Here is a 23478-nt window from a genome sequence, read left to right as displayed (position 1 = left end):
AGTAAGAAAAGGAGAAATGCACAATTCCAAAATTATTGCGGAATAAGACTTTCTGGAACAATTTCACCTAGTTCCAAGATACATGGAGAACAGAGCATGTCTGAAGATCTATCTTGTATGCTCAGTACATTTTAAACAAATGCATTTTCATTTTGTGCAGCTTTATTCTTTACATTTCTTTAATTTTATTTATTAAAATTCTTTAATTCCTCATATTTCAAAATCTCAGTTGTACAGTGCTGCTGATGCTGTACACATGTTGTACCACATTCAGCATGGCTAAATTTTCTGGAGAACCAAATCGATTAGTCACCAGAAAGGAAATGACAAGATTCAGGATAGTGATGACAGTTATCTTTATTGACAAGAGCCTCTAACCACTGGTTCATATTTTATGAACTCTGTTGAAAGGCCTCAACTGGATGATGACACTTACTCAGCAGAGTCAGACTAAAAATGAAGAAGGGGAAATTCATTAGCATAGCAACATTTCAAATTTAGGATATCAAATTACAGATTAAGTTAGTGTCTCTTTTCATATGTAAAATTAAAATATGAAATGATTTGGGGACTATATAAGTTGTAACAAAGTTACCTTTACAGTTTCACGGCTCTTGGCTCTCAGCTTGTTGACCTGGGACTCAGCAATGTCAGCGCGCTCCTGAGCTTCCTCCAGCTCATGCTGATTCTTTCTCAGCCTGGCCATGTGGGTGTTGGCCTGCTCTTCCTGTGAAGGGTTTTGAGTTGTATTGGTTCAGTTGCAGGACAATTAATAGGGATGTTATTATAAAATCAGATGTAAATTATGCATCACACTATGTATTTGACTTACAGCCTCCTCAGACTGTCTCTTGTAAGACTTGACTTTCATCTGAAGCTTGTCTACCAGATCTTGAAGTCTTATCACATTCTTCTTGTCCTCCTCAGTCTGTACAAATAAAGAATTGTTACTGATTAAGTATAGAGACAAAATCAAGACTTTAAGAACTTGCTGTAGCTTTTTGTTAAATAATAAATCACCTGGTAGGTCAGCTCCTTCACTCTCCTCTCATATTTGCGCACTCCTTTAACAGCATCAGCTCCACGTTTTTGCTCAGCCTCAACTTCAGCCTCCAGCTCACGGACCTGAGACATGATGATGAATAATTTATCAAAAATCGGCAGGCTGAATTTATTTTGGTCATCAGAAAACTCAAATGCTATGAGCAATCGAAGTATATGCAGGTCATACCCTGGACTCCAGTTTCTGGATCTGCTTCTTGCCACCCTTCATGGCGAGGTTCTCAGCCTCATCTAGGCGGTGCTGCAGGTCCTTGACTGTGACCTCCAGGTTCTTCTTCATCCTCTCCAAGTGAGAACTGGTGTCCTGCTCTTTCTTCAGCTCCTCAGCCATCATGGCAGCCTTAAAATTATGGGCAGTTTGGAATCAGAATTTCAAGTCTTGACATTAATGGTCAAACGTAAATAGGTATTTAGGTAAGTAAGTAGAATTTTACACAAAAGAAAGACTCACATCAGTGATAGCCTTTTTGGCTTTATCTTCAGCATTTCTTGCTTCCTGAACAGCATCATCCACTTCACCCTGAACCTGGACGAGGTCAGATTCCAGCTTCTTCTTGGTATTTATTAGACTGGTGTTCTAAATATCGAGCAAGACAAGACAATATTTTATGGACATGTGTGTCACATCTTTGATGGGATCATTGTGAAATAATGAACAAACCTGAGAGTGAAGCAGACCAACACGCTCACTGGCATCAACCAACTCCTGCTCAGCCACTTTGCGTGCTCTCTCTGTCTGCTCCAGAGCAGCTCTGAGCTCCTCAATCTCAGCCAGCATCAGGCCATTTCTGCGCTCCACCATGGCAACCTGCTCCTTCATGTCTTCCTGTGCTCTGAGAGCATCATCAAGATGCAGTTGGGCATCCTGACAACAAAAGAAAAAACATAATGAACTGTCTGTACTCTTTCTATTGTTTTTCCCCTAAATACTAATAAAATCCTCACCTTGAGCTGTCCCTGGACATTCCTCAGTTGTTTCTGGGCCTCAGCAGCCTGCCTGTTGGCATGGCTCAGCTGAATCTCCATCTCATTCAAGTCACCCTCCATCTTCTTCTTGACTCTCAGGGCATCATTCCTGCTCCTGATCTCAGCGTCCAGAGTGCTCTGCATGGAGTCAATCACCCTCTGGCTGTTCCTCTTGATCTGCTCCATCTCCTCATCCTTCTCTGCCAGCTTCCTGTCAATCTCACCTTTGACCTGGTTGAGTTCAAGCTGAATACGAAGAATCTTGGCCTCCTCATGCTCCAGTGTACCCTAGGTATATTTTCAACAATTAAATTCAAAAAGTTAAAAACTCATATAAGGTTCATCCAAACATATTAACACATTTGAATTGATGTGTTACTAACAGACCCCTGTTCCATTAACCCATTTCATTAAATTTCATAGATTCATACAGCATATCATCATAGTTTTTAGTAGCAATTTAATGTGCCAAAACAAACAAATTTTGAAGATCAGTGGGAGGCAAATGTGCTAGATCAAACACCCGTTTTCATTGTCATGAAACAAGTTTGATTGGCCCAGCTCAAGAACTGACTGACAGCTGGATGTTTTTTATGAGTCCCTGATGTAGCTGTACCTCAGCTTCCTCCAGTGCTGCCTGGATTTCACTCTTCTCAGTTTCCACAGTCTTTTTGGCTTTTTCCAGCTCATGGATGGTCTTTCCAGTCTCACCAATCTGTTCAGTCAGGTCTGAGATCTCCTCTACAGGATAAACAATGAAAAACAAAACATATGACATCTTAAAGTCAATGTAAGAAGTATTATTTATCTATAGAAGTATAAATGTTCACATACGCTGCAGGTTCTTGTTCTCTCTCTTCATGGTCTCCAGCTGATCCAGAGTCTCTTCATAAGAGTTCTTTAACTTGAACAGTTCAGTGCTGAGAGAGCGAGCCTCCTTCTGAGCTCCTTCCAACTCGGCCTGTCCCTCCTCATACTTCTGTTTCCATTCTGCCAGGACCTGGAATTGTACAGATGAATAAAAAATATTACTTAATAACATAGCTCTTTGTTTCATTCAAATCAATGTAGCCTTGATTTCTTGTCACCTTATCAAAGTTCCTCTGCTTCTTGTCAAGGTTGGCAGCCAGAGCATTAGCTCTCTCTACATCAATCATGAGGTCCTCCACCTCACCCTGCAACCTCTGCTTGGTCTTCTCCAGTGAGGCACACTTTGAGTTCACTGCCTCAATGGATTCCTCAGCATCCTGTAGACGCTGGGCAAGCTTTTTCCTGCAGTAAGCAAGCAAGGATTTATTTTTGCCTGCATACTAAATTTCCAGTGTATTGAAATGAAATGAATAACATGTTTATGGAACAATAGAACGGTTTATGTACTTTGCCTCCTCCAGCTCCTCAGTGCGCTGGATAGCATCAGTCTCATATTTGGATCTCCATTGAGCCACCTCACTGTTGGCCTTGGACATTCCTCGCTGCAGCTCAGCCTTCGCCTCCTGCTCCTCCTCAAACTGCTCTCTGAGGAGATCACAGTCATGGCGGGCTGACTGAACACCATGAGCCAGGGCGTTCTTGGCCTGTTTAGAATGACAATCTCATGAATTGTAAAAAAGGGCTTGAGAAACAAAGACTTGAGAAACAATTCAATCATTTTTTGATAACTTAAACAAAATATTTGTTTGATTTTTTTATTTTTAATATTATAATGTATTTTGTGGAGAACATTGTTATTATAATACCTTCACTTCCTCCTCAATGTGCCTCTTAAACTCCTCAATCTGCTGAGTGAAAGCCTGCTTGGCCCTGGTCAACTGGGAAACAAGAGCTTCCTTCTCCTCAAGTTGACGAGAATACTCACCTGAATGAAATATGTATATGTATCATTTAGCATTTAATGTTTAGGAGTTTCAGTTTCTAATTTTTATTACATGTGACTCACCATTTTCTGTCTGCAGTCTTGCCTTCTGTGCACAGACATCATTCAGCTGGCGAACATTCTCATCGTTTTTGGCTTTGAGCTCACTGTACTGGTCCTCAACAGTTCTGCACATTTTTTCCAAGTTGCCCTATAAACAACAATACATGATATATGTTGAGTATTTTTAAAGCTACTATCATTTATTAATTACTAAATAAATTAGAATTTATGTTTCTGTGAATAACAAAAGGTAAATCCCTAACTTATAGATACACCACTCACCTTTGCTTTAGCAACGTTCTCCATGTTGCTGGAGAGGTCATCAATCTCCATCTTGTACTCGCTCTTCTCCTTCTCCAGCTTCTGCTTGACACGCTGGAGGTTGTCGATCTGCTCTCCCAGCTCTGCAACACTGTCAGCCTGCTTCTTGCGAAGAGCTGCTGCAGTGGCTTCATGCTGCAGGGTTGACTCTTCAAGATCACGACGCAGCTTCTGGAACTCAGCTTCACGCTTCTTGTTCATCTCAATCTGAACAGCTGTTGCTCCACCAGCTTCCTCAAGCCTCTCACTGATCTCTTCAAGCTCCCTGGAGAGGTCAGCCCTCTGCTTCTCAACCTTAGCCCGAGCTGCCCTCTCAGCCTCAATCTCTTCTTCCAGCTCCTCAATACGAGCCTAGATTTGGTGATAATAATATCAAAAAGGCATATTAACTGAAACATACTCAAACATGTTGGTTTTGATTCACTGAATTTACTATTCATGTGAAATACATTACCTGGAGCTCCTTGATCTTCTTCTGAAGCTGAGCACCAAGAGTCTGTTCATCCTCAATCTTGCTGAGGAGCTGGCTGGTCTCAAAGTCTTTCCTTGAGGGGGATAGCAATAAAGCATTCACTGTCATAGGTTGTACTATTGTTGAGTACAATGTATGCGATACCGAAAAGAGGATGAATTAACTAAAACAAACAAAAAACATACTTCTTGATTTTCTCATCAGATTGCTGTTTTTCATTCTCCAGGTCCATTATGGATTCCTGAGCCAGTTTCAGATCTCCCTCAAGCTTCCTCTTGGCTCTCTCAAGATCCATGCGGAGCTTCTTCTCTTGCTCCAGTGATCCCTCAAGCTTTTAGGAGCAAAGGTTTTGTATTTGTACAATGGAACATCAGTTGATTTATACAGCTAATAACTTCAAAAGCAATGTTTTCTTACATCATCCACTTGCTGTTCCAGCTTTGTCTTGGCCTTGGTCAGAGTGTTGACTTTGTCTTCCTCTGCCTGGAGATCATCAAGTGTTTGCTGGTGGGCTTCTTGGAGGGCTTTCTTCTCCTTGGTCAACTTGGCAATGGACTCATCTTGAGATGCCATCTCCTCTGTCAGGTTTTTCACCTGAAAAAAGAAGAATGGTACATACATTTATATATCACTTAATATCAATATCATACATATTTTAAATATGGGAAGAATCATTTTGTCATTTTGTATCAGAGTATATTTCAAGTTTTGTGAACCTTGTTTTCTGTGGCATGTTTCTCCTTCTCCACTTTAGCCAAGGTGAGCTCCAAGTCATCAATGTCTTTCTTCAGCTCAGAGCATTCATCCTCCAGCTTCCTCTTCTTAGCTGTCAGCTCAGCATTCATTTCCTCTTCATCCTCCAGTCTCTCAGTTGACTCTTTGAGTTTAGCCTCGAGCTGGATCTTGCTCTTAATGAGCCCTTCACATCTTTCCTCAGCATCAGAGAGGTGCTCACCTTCCTATCATACATTTTGAAGATACAATAAGTTACTTAGTTAGTTTATTCGTTGAAGATGTTGATATTCATTGGTTTTAAGAAAACAGGTATGTGGCCTGTTTGTATCTCTAAATATGTGAGCAACAGTGTTCCATTAGTGAATGTATCACACTTCCTTGTGTTTCCTACTTACTGCAGCCACTTGGAGTTGCAAGTCATTCTTTTCCTGCAGCAAGGAAACCATCTTCTCTTCCAGTTCCTTCTTCTTGGCCAGGGCAGTAGCCAGGTCTGTTTTCATCTTTTCATAGTTGTCCTTCATCTGCGACAGCTCCTTCTCAGTCTCAGCACTCTTCAAAAGAGGCTTGATCTTAAAGTACAGTTTCAGCCATGGCCAGTTCTTCACATTCATGAATGACCGGATGTTGTACTGGATTGAATAGATAGATTCTCTATAAAATAATCAAAAGAAAGTACAATTTTATGAGCATTCTGTACAACTATTAACTGTGTCAATACGTGAATGTTATCATAAAAGACACAATAATTTGGTATACTGTGCGATAACCCTACCTCCTCTGCATCATTTTAACAAACTCCTTCCTCATCACATATCCTCTGCAGAGAGCCTGAGTCATGGTCACCAGTGTAGCCAGTTTATCATCTCTCATCTCCTCCAGGGTACCCAGCAGACCAGCTTTGAAGAACACCTAATTTGTTAAGTGAAGGAAATTAGTGTTCAGCATACTTTGATACAATAGGACAACAGGTTGTCTGGAACTGGGATGGTATTGTTTTTTTTTTTAAGGATTAACCTTTGTGTGCCCAAATCTGTACTGAGTGTGGTCCACGTCAATGGAGCCCAGCAGCTTCTCTGAAGCTTTCTTGTTGTCAATGAACTGTCCCTCAGGGATGACACTGGCATTCAATACTTTGTATCTGCAACCACAAATATTTTTCTTATATGTATTTCAGTGCTTGGTCTGGTAACCTCTGAAACAATGTTAGTTGTAAATAACAATTGAATTTCTCAGCTATCAACCGAAAATCACCTCTGCTTGAAGTCACCATAGAGGATTCTGCTGGGGAAACCCTTTCTGCAGATTCTGATGCCCTCCAGCACTCCGTTACACCTCAGTTGGTGGATGACCAAGTGGTTCTCCATAAGACCTGGATATTGCAAATGCATGTACGCAAATGCATATTTGGTAAACTATGTATTATGATGTTACAATGTTACACAAAGTGCAGAAAGATGAAATATGAACTTTTTACCTGGAGTCTTTGATTCATTAGGAATCAAGCAACGGACAAAATGAGGGTGAGTGCTCCTCAAGTTGGTCATCAACTTGCCCAAGTTCTCCTGTGGATGAGCAGCACAAGATACAATGTCATGATTATTATAAGATGTATGAGGTTTTAATTGTTATAAAAGAATGTGAAATAATACATACTCTGAAAAGAGCAGACACAGTCTGGAAGGAACCACCCTTCTTCTTGCCACCCTTCTTGCCACCAGCAGCCTCTGGTTTGCAAAACATTGGATTTAATTAATGGGACTGTATAAATAATACAATCATAGCTGTTTAAAATAACAGTGAAATGCACAAGAAACATGAAATGCCCTGTCTTGCTTGTTTGTCCTGAGCTAATGTAGAAACATGTTGTTTCTACATTATGTTATGTCGAACTGGATGGAAGAGCACCTGTGTTGTCTGTAGATATGAAAGGTAACAAAAACATTTTTTTATTTTCAGGTGATGATACACTAATGAAAAAAAAAAGATTATGCATATATTCCATTTCTGCCATATTCTATGAATAGAGCCCCCTAAATCGTATACACTAGACCTTAAGTTTTCTTCTCTGTGGTATGTATAAAACCCAGAATCCGCTGGTTTGCAAAATAATTTAATTTCATTTACAGGACTCAAGTAAATAACATAGAAGTGTGTTGTGAAAAACTTAGTTTGTAATTCAGATACTGTCTAGTCAGAAACACTCATCTTTTTTCCACAACCTTTCTCATCACCATCACCAGTAGATTTTCCAAAGAATTTGCAGCATTGCCAATGAATCTGTGTTTTACCACTTTGTACTGATTAACTTCTCACCTTCAGCTGCACCATGGGCTGCATACAGCAAAGCCAGCAGTTTGTTTGCAGACTTCTGGTAAAGCTGAACAACTGAGTCGTTCAGTGGGTCCTTGTTCTTGTCCAGCCAGCCATTGATATTGTAGTCCACAGTACCAGCATAGTGAACAAGGGCGAAGTGAGCTTCAGCCTTGCCCTTTCCAGGCTTAGGCTTTTCAAAGCCCTTGGTCTTGCCAAGATGCTGATCATGCAGCTTGTTCTTGAAAGTTGTGTCAGAGGCCTTGGGAAACATGCACTCCTCTTCAAGGATGGAGAAGATGCCCATTGGCTAAAAGGAAATTTACAATTAACAATTGAACAATTAAAATTAAACCGAGGAAGAAAACATTTGCACATGAATCAAGAAATCACATCAACCAGAGTGCTTACTGACCTTCTCAATAAGCTCAATGCAGGCAGCCAAGTCCATACCAAAGTCAATGAACTCCCATTCAATGCCTTCTTTTTTGTACTCCTCTTGCTCCAGAACGAACATGTGTTGGTTGAAGAACTGTTGCAGTTTCTCATTAGTGAAGTTGATGCAGAGTTGCTCCAAGCTGTTGAACTGCAATATGAAAAGAAAAATAATTATAATTTCAAAATAAGGTTGGACTTTAAAACTGCTCATATATTTTTCAACAACTCACATCAAAGATCTCAAATCCAGCGATATCCAACACTCCAATGAAGAACTGTCTTGGCTGCTTTGTGTCAAGCATCTCATTGATACGGATGACCATCCACAAGAACATTTTCTCATAGATTGACTTGCACAGAGCACTGACAGCATTGTTGACCTTGAAATAAGGATTTCAGCGTTATTTCTCAAAGTAATATTTTCTCATCAGGATGCAAATATTTTCCTATTTTCCTATGAAATTTCCTTTTTATTACCTGTGGCACGGTCTGACCTTTGGTGACCATCTCATTTCCGACCTTGACTCTTGGGTAGCACAGAGCTTTCAGCATATCAGCTGAGTTCAGGCCCAGGAGGTAAGCGATTTTGTCAGCCACTGATGGAGAAAAACACAAATACTCATTACACATGAACTTGTGTAGTATTTTACACGCCAGAGACTGTATTATTTTAGCAGTTACCCTCAGTGCCATCAGGTTCAGCCTGCTCCTCGCGCTGCTTCTGCTTGAATTTCATGTTGCCATGATGCATCACAGCTCCAGTCAGCTTGTAGATGCCCAGTTTCTCCTCAGCAGTGAAGCCCAAGATGTCAATAGCAGTCTGCAATGTAAATAAAGCAATGTGATTGATATGTGAAACATTTTACACTGTATATTTATTTAACAAAATTGTTGTCTTACGTCTGTTGCAATGAACTCTTCCACATCGTTGATGCTTTTGACTGTGATTTCACCCTGACTGATCATTGGGTAGTCATAGGGGTTGGTGGTGATTAGAAGAGCCTCTATATGAGATAAAAAAATATATTATTGTTTGGTGATTTTACTGGTTTTGTTTACATTTCTATTGTAAATGAGTGCAGTAACATACCCAGGAGCTCAGGCTTGTGCCCAGTCATCAGCTGATAGAAGATATGGTAGCTCCTCTCAGCAGACAACTGGAAGGTGACACGGGACTTCTCCAGCAGATCTATCAGTAATAAATCAAGGTCAGATTATAGTATATTGGATGTATGACATTATATAGTGATAACAAATGTATTTTTCCAAAAACTACCATCACAGGCTAAAATCAAAAAAGTGACTGAGAAAATGGTGACTTACATGTTTCAATATCAGCTGAGGCCAGTTTGCCAGTGGTGCCAAAATGAATTCTGATGAATTTACCCTTAACAAATCAGATCACATTAAGATAAACAGGATTCTTCATATTTCATATATATATATTCAGTTTGAAAATATTCAATTTATTTTTTGGGCTTTTCAGAACTTACAAAACGAGAGGAGTTGTCATTCCTCACAGTCTTGGCATTACCATAAGCTTCCAGCAGAGGGTTGGCTGCAATGATTTGATCCTCCAGCGAACCCTACAAAGTGATATTAAGATGTCGTAGATTGTCAAAAAAGAAAAAGAAAAAAACAACAAAAAAACAGACAATAATTCATTGAAGGCAACATTTTTTACCTGCATCTTGCCAGGTGTTGGCTCAGCCTTCTTAGCTCCAGCCACTGCAATTGTTGCAAAGTACTGGATGACACGCTTGGTGTTGACAGTCTTTCCTGCACCAGATTCTCCACTGGGGAAAGAGGAAGATATCTTGAGTCATAATAAATATCAATGTCCTATAATGTTATTCAGTTATTTGTATTTGTATTACTCACGTGATAAGGATAGATTGGTTCTCACGATCTGAAAATAACAAATACTTGAATGTTTCGGAAGATCCCATGTATGATTTGAATAAATGAATGTACAATATTTTCAAAATAAAAAATCTTACCAGTGAGCATGAACTGATAGGCATTATCAGATATGGAGAAGATGTGGGGTGGAGCCTCAACTCTCTTCTTCCCTCTATATGCCCCAACAACCTGAGCATCGTACACAGGAAGCCACTTGTAGGGGTTCACAACGACGCAGAAGAGGCCAGAGTAAGTCTGGGGAAGAGAAGAAAGTTCACTTCTAGACCTTTTTAATCTGAACTTTATTTCTGTTGAAAAAAGAAATGAAGGCTGATTTAAGTGTTGTTAAACACTCACATAGATCATCCATGATGCATAACGCTCTTTGAGGTTATACAGCACACAAGGCTCATTGAGGTGGGTCATCATGGCCATGTCCTCAATTTTGTCATACTTTGGAGGATTCATTGGCTCGATGCCGTCCTCTTTTACAGTGACAGACTGAATAGAAAAAATGAGATGGATGTGAAATAGGATGTATTTCACTGTTCCCAAGAATTAAAAATATAGCATTCATTCACCTACCTTTCCTGAAAGCGTCTCAACTGTGGCTTTGCCACCCTCTCTTTTGACAAGTTTACCCTTGAGGTACATTTCATCAGGATCAGTCACAAAGTAGGCTGTTTTGGCATCAAATGGAGCGTTCTGTGCCTCGATTCTCTCCCTCTCAGGCTTGCGGAGATAAATGGCTGCAGGGCCATACTGCTGCATCTCCGCGTCTGTACTCATGATGGCGGTTTATTGGGGACTGAAAAGACAAAAGGGAAATTACTTTTAATATATATTATTGTTGTAATATGTAATATGCTGTGATATCTGATATTATGGTTTTGTTATTGATACCTCAGAGTATCCCAACTCAGTTCAGATCTCTTGTGGTCTTTGGATGCTCTTAAAGACAGATTGAGATGATCATTGGAGAGAACACACAATTTAAATATATACAATTGTTCCACTGCATTGATTCTAATTTATTTTAGCAAAACTTTCATGGGTCTGTAAGCTCTTCTGCACTATAACTGTCATTTGTATTTTATTTTATTCGACGTGTTTTATTGAATTAATTTCATCCAATCTTGTATTCTATTTTACATGATTTTATTTATTTTTATTGCTTATTGTTTTTAATTTCATTCGAATGCTTTTAATATATATATATATATATATATTATATATATTTATATATATAATATATCTATATATATATCTCCATATATATAAAGCACTTTCTGTTTGTTTAAAATGTGTTTAAAAAAAAAAAGAGTTGCCTCTGATAGACAATCACCACTATAAAGATCATTTTCATAGCCTGTACTGTGATTCCAAATAATTTTAATCAAATAATAACAATAATAGATTCTTAAAGTTTTTTCAAATGTATGTAATAGTATATAATAGTTTAAAATCAACACTTAAAACAAGATGGCAAAGACATGGCATTATTGTAAATGTAAGTAAAAACAAATTAGTAGTATAAGCACACAAAAAGCACTAACCTGGGATGTTGTCTCAGTTCGCAGAGGAGTCTGAAGCTGCTGCTTTTATAGAGGCTGCAACTGCCCAGTCAGCAGCAGTCCACCACTCAATTTGGTCAAGCATCCCTGTGAAGACCTACTGTATCTTGTAACACTGCAGATTTAGTAAGCCTTTTTTTCAGTTTAAGATATGACATCATTTAAAACAAGAAAACTGGAAAACTTTTTTAAAATGTGAACATATCTATATATATAGGCAAGCTAGGATTAGAAGGAAGGAACATTTTTTAGGAAAACTAAAAATGAAAAGGAAGAAAACATTCTAATACAAAAGTTTCAAACTGCATTATTTTGTACATAATACACTCTGTGTTAGACAATAAGATCAAAACATAAATAATTTGACAAATACATATTTAAATAATCTATTTATGGAGTGTGCCTTGACTTCCTTTTTTGCCCTTAGTAAGATGAACTCAAATGTCATTGGTATTAAGTGTCAGAACTTGGATGTAGTAAAATGTAGTAAAATCTAATATAATTTGTGAGCATCACCAGTATAAATTTAAAAAAGAACTTCTGTAAAGTTAGTTAAAGTCCCATGCCATACAAATATTTTGAAGAATGTGCCATGTAAAATTAGTAATATCATACAATATGTTTTAAAGAGAAGCGTTGGACCTAACTTTACACATAAAAGGTAAGTGTGATGGTAATGTCCAAAGTATGTCCAAAAATAGATTGTGTGCAATACATACACAGGTTAGACCGTTTAAACCACTAATTTGCTCAATTAAATGATTTACTCAAATTTAAATACTGGCTTATTTGAGAAGGATTTCATCATTTTATAAGGAGAGGTTGTCTCTACTTACAATACTCTACCCTCTACCCTCTACCCTTACAATTAAACAAGCTCATAGCCAGGAATGGAGCTTAATTTTGGAGAAGCACGTAAGTGGTGCTGGTATATAGTTGCAGGACATTGGCACATCTCATATTGCTCTAATTAAATTGAATGTAAGACCCTTTCCATAAAGTTCAAGTGGTATTAAGGACCAGAACATTTGCCAACCAGGCTGAGATAAGACCTATATTAAGTCCCACATGGATATCAAAGATCTTTAACCTTGTGCTACATTTGATTTCTACATGTAGGGTGTTGTGGCTGTTATTGAAACTCTGACCTTGACAAACTATTTGAGTCTGGTTTTGAGGCACTGCTGCATTGGCTCTGAAAAAACATGACCTACATAATCTCAGTAAACAGTAAAGAATAAACATAAACAGTTTCCAACTATCCAAAGTATGAAAATTAGTTATACAATAATAGCAACTATATTTATATTAATATTTAGAAACTTTCAAATCTGAAAAATTAACCTTTACATATACACCATAGTAATTATTTAACTGTATCTACTCACACTGTAGATTTGCTACAGCAAGCTTTCACTGTTCAAAGTTTATTAAGTTATATGAAAAATTAATGAAACTAGTCATATTTGCTAATGATGTAGACAAACATTTCACCCTTGTAGTAATTGGAGAAAAACATGATAATATATAGAAAAATAAACTATTAAATTTTTTTTTTTTTTAAACATTTCATAAACTTAGCTGTCAGGTGAGCCATAATGACTTTATGTTTAATTTTGCAGTGTGGACAATATTTCAGCTGGACCAACATTTCTCACTGAAACAGTGAGAAAGGTCGTTGCTGCTCACACTTCAGATTATCACTACAATATCTCCATTATCTGTCATCTTGTTGTATGATATACACTTCCATGAATCTATCTGTTACGACATGTACCCAAATTGCAGCAAGGGCTGTCTCTCAAAGTGTTAACATTTAATTAATATTACTTGAAAGGGAATGTTCAGTTGAGTCCACTCTTGTAGACTATATTTCAGATTTTAATAATGATCAGGAAGGTCTATGCACAGCCAACATACACTCCATATATATATAAAGGTTAATTTGGAAAAGTGTCACACCATGGTTAAAAAGAGCGACTTTGTAATCGTCACATTAATCACATCAGGACATTTGATACAAGATGCATGTTTTTTTTTTTTTTTAATCACGTGACGTGACGAAACCGGAAGTGCCGCTGAAGACTACATGCTTTGAGAAGTGGTGAAGCTAGTGTTAGCTACAGTTAGCATTACTTTCGATACACACTGTCGAGCGACTTTTCTCTCTTGGAAGAAAATGCCTTCGCAAAATGGAAAACCCGATGTCATGTTTGTAAGAGACACCACACAGCATACTGTCATATATTAGCGTTTTACTCTACTTTTTTACCAGAGTGCTAATGTTAGCTTTCCTGTGTGCAGCAGTGTTAAAGTTAGCGTGTTGCTTGTCGTAAGCCAGTAAAGAGACATTTGTTAGTTCTGCTTAGTTCTTAAGTGCTTTAAGTGTTGAAATCCTGTCCCCATTATAGCTCATTGTGGTTTAGTTTAGTTTATTCATCTTTAATTCACAGTAGCTACGGATGAAAACGTCGTGGCGCCATAGCAACGCTGCACCGTCGCGCTCATCTTAGCTTTAGCTAAACTCCTTGATAACTCACTACAGTTGTGCTTTACGTGATGTGTGCTGTGATTTGTGGCTCTCTATCAGGAGGATGATGATTTGCCTTATGAAGAGGAGATTATCCGGAACCCATATTCAGTTAAATGCTGGATGCGCTACATTGAATTCAAACAAAATGGACTGAAATCCACCCTGAACATGATCTATGAGCGGGCTCTGAAAGAGCTGCCTGGCAGGTATGTAATATTACAGCAGGCACATCTGCTTATAAATACGTTTGCTTATGGTCTAATCCATCCCTAACCTTTTTTTTTAAACAGCTATAAACTGTGGTACAATTATCTGAGAGAGAGACGGAAACAAGTCAAAGGGAAATGTATCAGTGAGCCAGGCTATGAAGAGGTCAATAACTGCCATGAAAGAGCGCTGGTGTTTATGCACAAGGTAACACTTACCACACAAGTACATACTAATCTGTTACATTGTGCTCTTTGTAAGTTGTGCTTTAAACTAACCGTCTGTTTTTCCCTAATCTAGATGCCCAGAATCTGGCTTGATTACTGCCAGTTCCTTGTGTCTCAGTGCAAGATAACAAGAAGTCGGCAAACGTTTGACCGTGCACTCAGAGCCCTTCCTGTTACTCAGCACCCGCGCATCTGGCCTCTGTATCTCCGCTTTGTCCGTAACCTGCCCCTGCCTGAGACAGCCATCAGGGTCTACCGCAGGTACCTTAAGGTGAGATCAAGCTGTATTTGTCCACTGACATTGACAACTTGATGTGCGGTTGATTCTTAGCCAAGTCGGAGGCTACTGGATTCGCTGTTTTTGTCTTCACCAGTCATCGAATCGGAGGCTACTGGATTCGCTGTTTTTGTCTTCACCAGTCATCGAAAGTGATTTATCAGCATATTTTACGTTCTAATATTGATGATGAACCAAAATACAAAATCATACAACAGAATTGGGTTATTATTATTATTATTATTATTAACAGGTGAAATTATGGTTGAAAAGAAAAGCTTTTGACATTTAAGCGAACATCTTTTTACACTGAACAAAAATAACAACATAATATTTTTGTTTTTGCTCTCTTTTTTCATACGTAAAAGATCTAAGACTCCTCTTTGCACACAAAGGTTAATTTCTCTCAAATTTGGTGATACCTGTTGGTGAATTTTGTCACCTGATGTGTGTAGCATTTTGGACTGGTCACAGTAAAAGGCCACTGAAATGTGCAGCATTAGCTAGAAAAAAAAGATATTTATTAGGTAATGAACTGCATTTCACATAGGGCAACAGACACAGATTTGTTCCCAGAGGGAAGTCATGACCTGCCCTACTCTGCCCCTGACTGGCTCGTGTTCGTTGCAAAGAATGGGAAAAACAAAAGTATTGCATTTACATTTTTGTTGAGTGAACATAAATGGAAATATCCTCTGTATGTACTGTCTGCTTTTTGTACCATGTAGCTTTCTCCAGAGAATGCAGAGGAATACATAGACTACTTACGATCTGTTGGTCGCTTGGACGAAGCAGCTGTGCGACTGGCAGCTGTTGTCAATGACGAAAGCTTTGTTTCCAAAGAGGGCAAATCTAACTATCAAGTAAGATATTATACTCATCCCAAGCACCTCTGAATGTTCCAGGAAAAATAGTAAATCTTGTTTCTTGTTTCTATGTTGGACAGCTGTGGCATGAGCTATGTGACCTGATCTCCCAAAACCCTGATAAGGTGACCTCTCTGAATGTAGGAGCCATCATCCGAGGAGGCCTCACTCGCTTTACAGACCAACTTGGAAAACTCTGGTGCTCTTTAGCTGACTATTACATCAGGAGTGGCCACTTTGAGAAGGTGTGTTTTCTCTTGTAGCTTCAATTTTTATACATATCATAATCCACTTAACACATTAACAGTTGTTCATTCTAAATACTCCGCTTTGTATGGAAGATCCAGTGTGTAAGAAATCGGGGACTCTTATTACCAGAATATGTTATATAAGTATAATATGCATAACTACAGAAGGATGCCAAAGTGCATGAATGACAACAGGAAAAAAACTCAATAAATGAGTCATTAGATGCTTCTGCACAGGTGCACTGCATGGTACAATTAAGACATTGTATAACATTGTGTAGAAATTATTTTATTTTTTTATATTTGTGCAATTTAGTGCCCTGTAACAAATAGGACAGCTGTACACCTGTATTTGTTGTGATTATATTACTAATGAACATGTTGACAAATTTGCTAGCACAGCACAAGACATGGCAGCCAGCTATTATTTCTAACTAATCCAAAAGCAGGAAGCCCACCTCAGTGTGCGTCTTTCGGTCTTTTATTTCATGTAGCTCTCCCTAACAACTGAAAGATTTCGTATTCTTGCTCGGCCGTTGTCTCGTTTTTTCTTTTTAGCTTCCTTGCTCAAAGTCCTGCTCGGTCTTTTCATCATTAGCTGTGTTAGTAGAAATTGATAAGACTGGATACATTCTGCTCCCAGTCTGCATTCTCCCGCTCTCTGGACAACAGACACTTCCCTGGTGCTCTGAGCTTACAGTCTAGGCAGCCCCACTAACATTAGCCCTCACATATGTCATCTATAGTTCATAGCAGGTTATTGTCCAAATCTCAATGATTTATGATCCAGTTTCACCAAAATGAGTTCAATCGTGGTCTGTGACCATAAAGTGATACGTACTTCTTGCAGGTGATCGTACCCAGAGCACAAAGTTACAGTGTGAGAACAGGCGTGCATGATGCACATTGGGAATGACAGAGACACCTGCGAACATATACACTGCCTCCCACCTGTCCACCTTTCATTTAGCCATTTTTTGGGTAGAGGGATAGTTGAAAGTTGACACAAGTGGTGTGTAATACCATAAGACTGCTGATGAATGAGCGAGGCGTGCATTTGTGGGCCTGTGATTGACGTGCCTACACACGGGCAGTGCATTGTGGGATTTGTAGTATTATGGTGGTGCGTGCGATATATCGACGTTCCGGCTCTAATATTAAATAGATTTTATCATGCAGGCCAAAGATAATTCATTCACAGGCCAGATATGATGTTATGCCTTGAGTTTGATGTTATATCTACAGACACAATGTGTCTACCATGTTTGCCAACACTGCCTCTAGATCGGTCCCTTTCGTGCATTTTATGGCCACTGTAGTTTAGTCTTCATGCTAGGAAGGAGGTGTTGCAATCAGCAACAACACTGTTAGATGTCACTGAATCTTACACACTGATCCTTTTATAAAAAGAAAATTTTAAAAAAGTGGATTCAGCTTGGTTGTATTAACATTTCAATTTGTATCAATTTAAATTTGTAAACTTGTTTGCCGTTTGACTGACTGACTATAACTATTAATGTGATTTTACTTTTTCAGGCTCGTGATGTATATGAGGAGGCCATCCTTACAGTGGTAACAGTAAGGGATTTCACACAGGTGTTCGATAGTTATGCCCAGTTTGAAGAGAGCATGATTGCAGCAAAGATGGAGACCACTGCTGAGATGGGGCAGGATGAAGATGGTGTGTGTAGATTCATTAATGGCAACAGTCTTTGCTTTTACTTCTCATGTCATGCATTCCTTACTCTTTGTCTTGTTCATTCCAGAGGACATAGATCTGGAGCTCAGACTGGCTCGCTTTGAGCAGCTGATAGCCCGGCGCCCCCTCCTGTTGAACAGTGTGCTACTGCGGCAGAACCCCCATAATGTCCATGAGTGGCACAAGAGGGTAAAGCTGTATGAGGGCAATCCGCGGCAGGTGAGTTTTGGGCATTTTCTAGTGTTTTCTTTCTTTTCTTTTCTTTTTGACAGTGTCAGTGCTCACACAGTTCATAGTACTATCAAATTGAATACACTTCTTCATCCAAATCTTTTGCAATCCTCTGCAGATTATTAACACATACACTGAGGCAGTCCAGACTGTGGATCCAATGAAGGCCACAGGGAAGCCTCACTCTCTCTGGGTTTCCTTTGCTAAATTCTATGAGGAAAATGATCAGCTGGATGATGTAAGTCACTGAGCTCTTTCCACCGTAATTCTGAAAACTTACATGCTTCACACGATCATATGCTTTTTGTATTCTTGATGTGCCTTAATGTTTATCATCTGTCCCTCAGGCTAGGACAATTTTTGAGAAGGCTACTAAGGTGAACTACAAGCAGGTGGATGACCTTGCTGCGGTGTGGTGTGAATATGGAGAAATGGAGCTACGCCATGAGAACTATGAACAGGCGCTGCGCATACTGAGGGTTAGACGTTTATATCTCATATGCAGTCATGATTACAGGCGCAGTCAATAAAATAGTAGCACCATTTAGACTAGAGGTTTCACAGCATCTAGTGGTTGGCCTGGGAAACTACAACAACATAGCTGATGATTTCAAACTTCAGACCTGGTAACCGATACAGTAGTCCATATATATAAGACCTGCAGTTGCATATCATAATTGTTTTTTCTGAAGCTTTCAAATGTTCTCTTGATTTCGAATGAAACAAGACTTGGTGTATATCCTGCACTGGATACTTGGTGAAAACCATCACAGGAACATTACTGTCATTAGCAATACTTAAAATTTTCTGCTCATAAATTGTGACCACCTACATATTTTTCTATAAATGCTACGTGCATATAGTTTTGACATGTGTTTTTAATGATTTTAAATATAGAAAGCTACAGCCATCCCATCGAAGAAAGCTGAGTACTTTGATGCATCCGAGCCAGTTCAAAACAGAGTCTACAAGTCCTTGAAGGTCTGGTCTATGCTGGCAGACTTAGAGGAGAGCCTTGGCACTTTCCAGGTATGTTCATTGCATGTCGTCGTCGTCATCAGTAGCACCACTAATTTTGCTCAAAAAACCAAACTTGTTGTTTCAAACTTGTTTCAGTCTAATTCTTACTTCACCTTTATTATGTTTATCATGCAACAAACAACATTTAGTAATTAATAAGTTTTTAGAACTTGTACAAATACACTGCAGTTCATAAAAATAATAATAATTTTAAAAAGGCTGCAGTATCGTGATAATATGTGGTTACTCATTTTGGTATCGTGACAACTCTAATCTTGATCCACTGCAAGCTTTTTAAAGTCATACTGGTAATTCATTTTAGTCTGTTGTATATGTGTTTTTTCTCCTTAGTCCACCAAAGCAGTGTATGACCGCATTATTGACCTCCGCATCGCCACGCCACAGATCATCATCAATTACGCCATGTTTCTTGAAGAGCACAACTACTTTGAGGAAAGCTTCAAAGTAATAGCATGCCCCTAATTAACTAATTTATTTACATTTGATATTTAATGTCAGTATGTATATAAATTCTTACCTTGGTCAACAAACCACCCATTTAAATTTCAATGATTTTGTCAATACCATTTTAGGCATACGAGCGTGGTATCGCTCTCTTCAGGTGGCCAAATGTTTATGACATCTGGAACACTTACCTCACCAAGTTCATTGATCGTTATGGAGGCAAGAAGCTGGAAAGAGCTAGAGATTTATTTGAGCAAGCCCTGGATGGCTGCCCTGCCAAGTTTGCCAAAAGTAAGTGGCTTTGTTAGAGTTGTGTTGACATAATATATTCCACATTATTTCTACTGGTTTCTGTATGATGTGTATTGAGGACTTATGTAGCACTGTCTCTTGCTTTTCAGCCATTTACCTGTTGTATGCCAAACTGGAGGAGGGTTATGGATTGGCCCGACATGCCATGGCTGTCTATGAGAGAGCAACCCAGGCAGTAGAGACTGAGGAAAGACATCACATGTTCAATATCTACATCAAGAGAGCAGCTGAAATTTATGGAGTCACATATACAAGAGCAATTTACCAGAAGGCCATTGAGGTACATGTAAAAGTATTGCTGAATATGACATGTCATATTAAAGCATGTTTTTCCTCTTAAATCAGTTTGGTTTTCAGGTAGGTTCTTTGACATGCACTACTGAATATAACGATCCTAAATTGTAGCATTTCTTTGGTTTTTAACTATGAAATGAAGATGCCTGCTTATGTATTGTGTCTGTAAAGAATTTTAAAACATAGCTTTGATAACTCAGTACTGTGTACGTATAGTACTGCAGTGACATGCTGCACACTGAAGTACTGGGGACAGTGTACATGCTTCATATGTGTGGCATTTCATAGATTTACTTGAGAAAATCTGATACTTTTCTTGGTATTTGATATTTTCAAATTATTACCTGTGGATTATAACACAAATCCTTGTACTAATTCTGACACATTGAATTTACAAGGTTTGCCATAAAGCCTGCTGTAATGCTGTGTAGTGTTTATTTGTTTGCAGGATTTCCCACCTTGCCTTAAAATTAGGCAAACTTAGGCTGCACTAGTTATAAGGATCTTATGGAATACTGTAAATAATGTAAACATTGTTTCTTTGTTCTATTCATTATTAAAATCTTTATTGTACCTTTTATCCAGGTCCTTCCTGATGAGCATGCAAGGGACATGTGTCTGAGATTTGCTGACATGGAGAGTAAACTGGGTGAGATTGATCGTGCCAGAGCAATCTACTCATACTGCTCCCAGATCTGTGACCCCCGGGTGAGATAAACCACCTCCTACCATTAGCTGTTTCTGCCTAAAATGTCCATTAATGATGTCCACACAATAGTTCCCCTTGATATATTTATTTATGAACTCGATCTTTCAGGTGACTGCTAATTTCTGGCAAACATGGAAAGAATTTGAGATCCGCCATGGAAATGAGGACACAATTAGAGAAATGCTGAGGATCAAACGCAGTGTCCAGGCCACATACAACACCCAGGTCAACTTTATGTCCTCTCAGATGCTTAAGGCCACAACAAGCTCCACAGGCACAGGTGAGAGAGCTTGCACAAACTTGTTAGCCCTTGTTCACGCTGGGCTAATACAATAAACTGTATGGACTGAACGTAACATTGGGAGGATGTTATATTTAATAAGAATATTGATATCGTAGCCACACATGCTACATATTTGCCCCAAATCCTGAGGTTATACGAGTATAAATGTACTATCTTTGCTAATGTTTTTGTGTTGTCCAACCCTTGTTTTCATCTTGTATCCAGTGTCAGATCTTGCTCCAGGCCAAATGGGAATTGATGACATGAAGATGTTGGAGCAGAAAGCACAGCAGCTTGCTGCAGAGGCCGAGCTGGACAAACCCAAACCAAAAGAGAAGATTCTCTTCGTCAGGTTTGTTACCTTTTTTTCTCTTTTTTATAAAGGTGAAATTCATGTTTAAAAGGTGATCATGGAGACACATAACTGTGATTCTCTGCATCTGTACAGGAGTGACACCTCTCGCAGTGAGTTGGCTGAGCTTTCCAAACAAGCCAATCCTGATGAGATCGACATTGATGATGACGATGAGGATGGAGATGATGAAGACCAGGGACCGGATGGTGAGTGACAGACACGACAGGCTCAACCTCATCAGCAAAACGGAATTGCAGAGATGTTTTATTCCTGAAATGCATGTGATAATTGTCTTCTCCTCTTGTCCTTTACAGAGGTACAGCTTGAGCAGAAGAGTGTCCCCACAGCTGTCTTCGGAGGGCTTAAAGAAGACTGAAAGATGCCATCTTCTGATTTCTGTTGTAGACATTGAATAGGCTCCATTTTTTAATCTGTAAATGCTATTTTCCTGGAGGATTTTTGTAGTATAGTATACAAAAGAGCCTGCCTTAGTATTGGCCATACGGTGTCAGTCTTTCTCAATTATAAAGCTCAAGATAATTAAACAATCCAGCAGCTTTCTGTTTTGAAATGCAAACATGTGGTTACATGGTGACTGTAATTAAAGTCTCATGTAGTTTGACTTCGTTTTCCAAACATTTTGTAAAAGAGTTGACAGTGAGAACACTTTTGTACACCTACTAAATGCAGAGACCTTTCTCTAGCAGGAAGCTCTGCCCTAGAAAACACAGGGGAGGAGCATAGTTTCATCAACAGGGGGCATTCATTTGAAAGTGGAGCTGAGCATTCAAGCCTCACATTGTTGGCTTGAGAATCACTCATAGGTGGTTGTCTTCCAAAGCCCAGTGTGTCTGAAAAGGTTTCACTTGCATACATATGTCCCTATCAAAATATTAAAATTGTGTGGTAGATGCACATTATTACTATTATTGTACAAGAACACTTGAAGACCAGCTTCTACGACAGTTTGCTTAATTAATGTTGTAAAAAATCTTTAAAAAAAAAAATAATTCAATAGCAGTAAATGCTAATTTGGAACACTTCCTAATGCCTTGGCTCATTTTTTAGGCTGGTACTGTAAATGCATTTGAGTCAGTGTTATCAAGGCTCTACTTGTGACCCGATGCAGTCTGACAGTTTTGGATTTGAACAAGATTTGAAAGTTTTCCTATTGGCAAGCCCCTTACATTTGCAGCGTTTGTGAGTTATGCAAAAATATTTCTGTCTGTGAAAAGTTGACCATCTCTTCAAATTGTTCTAAAAACCCTAGTTGTAATAAAATGAGTTTATACCTGTTAAATGCAGTGACTTTTGTCTGACAGGGTACCTGCTCTTGGAAACACTGGGTAGAAGTTTGGTTTATTTTCAAAGGAGATATCATTGAAAATGGAGTGTTCACAATTCATATTGTTCACTTAGCATTTACTGTATGGTAGATGTCTTGAAAAGACTCCTATTTATTTACTTTACACCTTTTTAAGATAGAATCTACTTAAGTACTGAAAAAAAAACACTAATTCTTTTGACGGTCATCCCTTCTTAACAGTCAAATTGACAGAGGTCTGAAAGAGTAAAAAGCACTGACCAGGAAGAAATAGTTTCTGTCATAATTGGATTAAAATAGTTGAGCAGTAATCTTACAAAGTCACTGCAGTGGGGCACTTGGAGTGCTCTTGTAACATTAAGCAACATCATGTGATGAGGCACTCTTGGGATTTCTGTTTTCTAATGTGGATGGTGCTACTGAAAAACATGACTTCAAAAACAATTGGAAAGGAACTGAATCACAATAATCAGAAGTAAACAACTAAACAACCTGTTTCCTTTCTGCATAGAATGCTAGTATGTTTACTCTTTTCCTCAAATCTTTGTATAGATTACAGGCTGCAGTGGTGCAGTAAGGTATAAATGTGCATTTTATTTACTTTGCATGGTGATATATAAATTAATCTTGTACTTTAATTCTTCATTTTTAAAACAATATTCTAATACAAGCTGCCTTGGGATGTCAATATGATCTGAATTGGTTTGTCAGAACATAAATTGTGATTCATCTC

The 23478-nt window shown here is 38.7% G+C and overlaps 2 protein-coding genes across 2 annotated transcripts; one reads left to right on the top strand and one right to left on the bottom strand.

Annotated features, from left to right (window-relative positions):
* Positions 1-339: 339 nt before the first annotated feature.
* Positions 340-11092, bottom strand: LOC104918617 (myosin heavy chain, fast skeletal muscle). The gene is made up of 40 exons (XM_027284879.1): positions 11025-11092; positions 10707-10929; positions 10479-10622; positions 10220-10376; positions 10101-10128; positions 9904-10015; positions 9713-9805; positions 9543-9606; positions 9310-9408; positions 9120-9223; positions 8901-9039; positions 8697-8815; positions 8450-8599; positions 8197-8367; positions 7785-8091; positions 7125-7195; positions 6946-7033; positions 6723-6840; positions 6486-6609; positions 6244-6380; positions 5867-6122; positions 5453-5695; positions 5154-5330; positions 4922-5067; positions 4719-4809; positions 4226-4615; positions 3965-4091; positions 3765-3883; positions 3406-3602; positions 3117-3300; positions 2863-3028; positions 2645-2769; positions 2008-2316; positions 1724-1927; positions 1514-1639; positions 1232-1402; positions 1021-1125; positions 833-928; positions 596-727; positions 340-450 (listed from the first exon to the last, which is right to left on the bottom strand). The coding sequence occupies exons 2-40, from the start codon at positions 10908-10910 to the stop codon at positions 433-435; spliced, it is 5811 nt and encodes a 1936-aa protein (XP_027140680.1). The 5' UTR covers positions 10911-10929; positions 11025-11092; the 3' UTR covers positions 340-432.
* A 2651-nt stretch (positions 11093-13743) lies between these two features.
* Positions 13744-22721, top strand: xab2 (XPA binding protein 2). Its single transcript, XM_010730361.3, has 19 exons — positions 13744-13910; positions 14286-14434; positions 14519-14642; positions 14736-14933; positions 15668-15802; positions 15886-16050; positions 17590-17734; positions 17820-17971; positions 18102-18221; positions 18331-18462; positions 18881-19012; positions 19355-19468; positions 19597-19759; positions 19870-20060; positions 20660-20782; positions 20892-21063; positions 21292-21418; positions 21515-21627; positions 21736-22721. Exons 1-19 carry the CDS (start codon positions 13875-13877, stop codon positions 21795-21797), a joined length of 2553 nt encoding a protein of 850 aa, XP_010728663.2. The 5' UTR covers positions 13744-13874; the 3' UTR covers positions 21798-22721.
* The last annotated feature ends 757 nt before the right edge of the window (positions 22722-23478 follow it).

Source organism: Larimichthys crocea, chromosome XII, assembly GCF_000972845.2.
Source record: "Larimichthys crocea isolate SSNF chromosome XII, L_crocea_2.0, whole genome shotgun sequence".
NCBI classification, from domain to species: domain Eukaryota; kingdom Metazoa; phylum Chordata; class Actinopteri; family Sciaenidae; genus Larimichthys; species Larimichthys crocea.
Note: the sequence above shows the minus strand (reverse complement) of the source record. Positions and strands in the feature narration are given on the sequence as shown.